This window comes from Lygodium microphyllum, chromosome 6, assembly GCF_053477565.2.
Source record: "Lygodium microphyllum isolate KBCC chromosome 6, Lygodium_microphyllum_v1.1.10, whole genome shotgun sequence".
Classification (NCBI taxonomy): domain Eukaryota; kingdom Viridiplantae; phylum Streptophyta; class Polypodiopsida; order Schizaeales; family Lygodiaceae; genus Lygodium; species Lygodium microphyllum.
Window position 1 is genome coordinate 17,074,428 of NC_141140.1, and position 5,811 is coordinate 17,080,238.

Here is a 5,811-nt window from a genome sequence, read left to right on the forward strand (position 1 = left end):
ACTTTATCTATTTAAAAAACTGATTACAATAAGCCATCCTTCTTGCATCTTCATCTTCAAGTGTATATGCTTCGTGTACCTCCTGTATATCTTGTATCCCTTGGGACTTTAAGGTCTCTCCATCTCCTTGTGAGTGAGGATTGGTAGGATCTTCCAAAACTTGTCACTTCCTCTTTATGATATAGAGTTCAATGAACATATCGATGGAGGGGTATGCTCTAGAGTCTACACTAGTGGTGGGAGGATAATTTATATTAGATTGAACATAGAGCGATTGTTCAAGTGAGAATACATAATAATGAAGTGGAAAGAGAATCTAAGAAATATATATGCAAGTGGATGCATGAGGACAGACCCAAAGTCATGTATCTATCTACAATAATGGAGTGGAAAGAGAATCTAAGAGAGATATATGCAAGTGGATGCATGAGGACCGACCCATGAAGTGGAAAAGTCACTTATTTATCTTTGAGTTTATGCGTACCTCACATGCATATCACATGGGTAACCCCTTATACTAAAGAAGGTGCTAATCTCTCTCTATCTCTTCCTCTCTATTTAAATGCTTCACATAAATATTGAAATATAAAACTTTAAACCCTGATGATATAAAATTTTTCTATGTTTATATAATAAGCATTACAATAAAGAACGTTTACACATACATAACGCCTAATTGCATGCACCATCTCTATTCTCAATTACTTTCACTGCTTTGCATAATACAATATATAATAAAGGTGCGCTTCAAAGTACTCAATCTAGAAATATTTCTACTTCTAGATTTTCAACGTTCCATGGAGTCTTCGTCACTCACTTTCGACGTGCCTCTCGATAAACAATAAACACGGTCCTTGTCGAAGAAACAAGACCAGCCTAGAGATCCGAGACCAATAGGAGTCGCGAGTCGTGACGGAGCAATTGTTCGAGTGTTAAGAATACATATTACTCTACGCGTACGGAGGACTAGGAAATGAATATATGCAAGCCGACGCACAAGGAACACGTTCCTTCCAACCCATGAACTCGGAAAGTCAGCGACCTATTCTAACTCTACGTGTGGTTTACGTCCATATCGTGTCGGTATACCGTATTCATAATTCCTCTCTCGCTCTTTCCCAGGCAGTCTCCCTCTCCCTCTCCTTCTCTCCTTATATATGTGTTATGTGCATCTCTCCTTCTCTGCGACTCGGTTTCTGATATTCGCATGTTTAAAGGCCGGCCTAGCATCGCTCGTAATTATCATCTGCATCGTCGTCATCCATCATGCCTGCTTTGGATATAGAGGAGGGGACCTTGGAGGAGCAGGTGGAGGCTCGGAGATGGGAGATCAGCAAGCAGGTGCGAGCAGCTCAGCAGCTGGACCTGGCCTTCCTATTCGACGCGACGGGGAGCATGGGGCCCTACATGGAAGCTGTGAAGGAGAAGATCGTGGAGATAGCCAGCGACGTGGCGGACTCCTTCCCGGACGCCATGCTGCGGGTGGCCTGCGCCTTCTACCGGGATTACGACGACGCGCAGCGCACCGGGGCGTGCTGCGACTTCACCGTTAACTTCCGTGGCATGAACAGCCAGTTCGCGACGGCAGTGGCAGCGATGAAGGCGGAGGGTGGGGCGGACCAAGCGGAGGACGTGTTCAGCGGCTTGGAAACGCTGTGCACGCACCTCAAGTGGAAGTCGACCAACCGGGTCGTGTACCACATCGGCGATGCGCCCTGCCATGGGAACCGCTTCCACGGCCCCGAGGTCGGGGACAACTACCCCCAAGGTGATCGCGACGGTCGCTCCATCGAGCACATCTTGTGTAAGCTCCGGGACCAATGCCACATCTCCACCTACAACTTCCTTCACCTTAACGACACCACTCGCAAGATGCTGGAAGAGTTCCGCAAGGCCGCGGCTCACGCCTGCTGGGTGATCGGAGAGGACGCGCTGCCCCCGCAGGAACCCAGTAGCCATGGCGGCGGCACGTCAGGAGTGCAGATCGACTTGAACGTGGCCATCGCCGCCAAAATTGTGGCCACCTGCAAGGCTACCATCGCACGGAGCTTGGTCGCAGCGTCCAAGGTCCCCCCCGGAGTCACTTTCAAACCGCTCCCCGTCGATTCCAGCGTACCGGCCGACTGGACCTGCATCATGCCTCCTAAGGATGCCCAAGTGTACAGATACAAGAGGTACGATGACCTGGACGACATGCTGCGGCTCATCAAGGCAAACCGGAGTCTACATCTCCGAGCCAAGCTTGTGACTGCCTCCGTGCGAGTGGCACCCTGTCCTTTCAGTGATGCCGGGGTCACCCGCTGGTCGTTCTATGCCCACATGTTCTTGAAGCAGCAGTTGGACACCAAGGTCGTGGTAGTCAAGAGGTTCAAGGATCCAGCGCCCAGCACGGCGCCGGGCAATGCGACCTATAAGATCGATGTCGAAGCAGTGCATGCTAAGGAGAGGTACTTTGAGCAGATGGAGGCCGAAGCCGTCGCCTCTCACCTTGCAGAAGCCTTCAACGACGAGACGGGGCGCATACGCGGTTGCATGGCGAAGGAGGTAACCATGGATCTCGTCCTTTCCTTATATTATGTATTCCCTTTGTGGGACTCTTTAAGGCCCTTGATCCCACACTAATAGCAGCTTGTTTCTCCGTGTAATCTACTAGCTCGTCTTTGCAAAAGTTAGCACCTTGCGCTTGCTTCCCAACCTTTACTATAACATGGAGAAGGTCCTTACCGGCCGATGGACAAACTTCAATACCAACGCTGGATACAGCAACGAGCAGACTTACACAGACACTGTCCAGGTGTGCAAAGTAGTACACCCCTGCTTCCACCGTGCTTTGCTTAATTCCCTTAAGCCATGCCTTGCTTAATTTCCTTCGTGTTTCTCGTTACGACCTAATTCTAACCTAACTATAACTGGTTCGGGGTGTGTTCCAGGCTTTCTCCCATTGGACTCACGAGCGCTCCAATGGACTGGTCATGGTGACCGACATTCAGGCAATAGAGACCACCGGCCCGGCGAAGGAAATCGCGTTTCTCTTGTGTGACCCGGTTATTCATTCAACAAACCTCCTCCGCTTCAAACGCACTAACCTCGGGGAGAAAGGATTCGAGCTCTTCTACAAAAGCCACGTATGCAACACCTTTTGTCAGCAGCTTGGCTTGCAAATTCCTCCACAGTCATCGACTCAAGGCACCCAGAAGTAGCGAGCGCGCGCGCTCGACCTTACCGTATAAACAGCACTGTTTGCGTAATAATCACCCCAATGCTACTAGTGTAGTGTTTGGAAAGCCTAGTAGTGTGGTCATTAGGCCACCTGGGATGTCGAATAACGTCGTATTGTAGTGCGGAGTGCGGACGACAACTAATGCATTTTGGTTTCGGTTTGCCCATTACTCTTCTAAATCGGGCTCTTTACCAAGCACAATAAGATCCAATCATACAAAACGCATGCATAGATTTATGGTGCGCATGCGCCACACGCACACACATATGGGGGGAGGGGAGATTTCATGAGCAATACATAGCAACATATTGTTATCAGCTTACATAACTCTAACCTCTCAAACAACATGCACGTTTGTTAATGCCACAACCATATGTAGACGCAAATAGATATAGTGGACGAATTAGCATAATATCTAGGTTAGAACATCCTTAGTTCGAGGCGACAAAACTTATTAAACATAATGCAACTTGTTAAATACGATTTATGCCGATAGTACACATGTTAAAAGAGGTGAACACAAACCATAAAGCACTCCAACACCCACTACTGTTGATTACTAGTGCTAAGAGAGATGGACACAAACCATAAAGTACTCCAACACCCACTACTGTTGATTACTAGTGCATGCTTAGATAATTGATGCCAAAGATTTTACTATGAGGAGATATATGCAATAGTATCACGGTGTGGTTACTTACATTTACCACAACATGTTCACCATGTTCACCCAAGAAGGGCTAGACTATTTACGTGTCTTGGCTACCCTTCAAAACGAATGTTCACCTAAAACAGTTCACAATAGACTCATTTAGACCTAGTCTTGTGCTACTCACTAAATACTTGATCAAAAACTTGTCATTCATTACTTCCTTGAAAGATACATCCATGTTACCAACAGATACTAAGCTCCACATACCCTTGTAGGTCGCTCAATTGCTGTACTTATTGCAATTCACACCACCTCTCAACATGTTGCAAGAAAGCATTACCCTCTCACATGGTGCAACACATTTGTAGTGCTTCTTGTGGCATCTTTGTTCTACATCTTTATTATCATCATGCATCTAGGAGTATACTGGGACCTTTGATGGTGAGTCATGGCTAGTCGACAAAGGGCTATATCTTTTGCAAAGGATTTGAATGGGAAAGTTGTGTATGATAATGGAAATTGCCAAGGATATGATCCAAGAGATATCTCCAATTCCCTCAACTTGAGTAGATTACTTAGTGAAGGGTTTGACAACTTCTAGCCACTGTAGCTTCCTTTGCTGCAATCTGCTTGCCCAGATGAGTTTGAGATCATGACACTAGGCCAACAATCAATAGCAATTACATGACAATAGTTGATAATTGCATTGCTCAGGTTGATGAGGCCATTGATACAATAGGGGCTAGAGACTATGATAAAAAAATCAATGATGATGAAGTAGATGCCCTCTCAAATAATGAGGAATGTGATAAGGATTTGAGATTGCACACACAAATACAATCTCTTGTTCTTTTCTAAAACCCCAAGGATCATGCATGTTGCTCGTTTTTTAACCTTCTTTAATCAAGCATGTATAATTGCATACATTAAGGAGACTCAAGAGCAAAAGGCTGTCAAGCTAAATACCTTTTGTGGTCATTCTATGAAACAAATGAAACACATGTTCACTTTGTCCCTAGTATGCATAAGCAAAGACTAATATATTGCACCTAAATACATCATGAGTTGGCAATAGATTTCACATCCCATTTTATTCTGTAAGTGAATCACACTTTGCATACATGTCAATTAAAGCATTTCTAGCAACAAGATTCTCTTCACAACCATTTTTTATGACCTTAGCATGTATTTCTCTACCACAATCCATGGCTCCCACAATGCCACAAGATTGTACACTACATACAAGTGTGATTGTATCTATGTACACACCCTCATGTTGCATCTCTTGAAAATAAGATAGTGCTTGCTCACCAAGGCCATATTCAACATAGCCTGTTATGAGAGTGTGCAGTTCATGTGATAATGTCTCTCACTACCAAACAATCAAAAATAGCTTGAGCTTCAGCAAAGTAATCCACATTTAGCATATGTATCCACTAGACCAATGGCCAAAAATTGATCTATATCAAGTCCCACATCGAAAATTTCCTTATGCAATCATTGGCCCTTCCTTGCACTTCATCAACAAGCCCTTGGTTAGTATATTCTCCAATTAATGTAGTCCATGAGAAAACATCTTGTAGGCAAAGCTTAAGCTTATCAAATATGTCCAAGAACACCACATTTGATTGATGCGCATGACCATCAAAATACTACCATCCCAACATATCTTCTTCAAAACCCTCCTTGACAATCTCTTGCATGTATGTACGAGCCTCTTTCCTCTGACATCAACCTTTTACAAACTTTGATCATGGCAAAAAAATTGTAACTACTAGGCTACACATACTCTTCTTATATTTTCTAAAAAAGGTCAAAATCATGTTTAAAATCTCCATTTTCAATGGACAAAAAGCATATTGTCCCTTTATCTAGCATATGGTTCTCATTGTCCTTTAACATCGGCAAAAATAGTAGTGTAGTAGTTTCATCCCCTCTT

The 5,811-nt window shown here is 44.7% G+C and overlaps 1 protein-coding gene across 1 annotated transcript; it reads left to right on the plus strand.

Annotated features, from left to right (window-relative positions):
* The first annotated feature begins 1,102 nt into the window (after positions 1-1,102).
* LOC148034332 (uncharacterized) lies at positions 1,103-3,384 on the plus strand. Its single transcript, XM_087679287.1, has 3 exons — positions 1,103-2,544; positions 2,654-2,794; positions 2,931-3,384. The coding sequence occupies exons 1-3, from the start codon at positions 1,267-1,269 to the stop codon at positions 3,198-3,200; spliced, it is 1,689 nt and encodes a 562-aa protein (XP_087535413.1). The 5' UTR covers positions 1,103-1,266; the 3' UTR covers positions 3,201-3,384.
* The last annotated feature ends 2,427 nt before the right edge of the window (positions 3,385-5,811 follow it).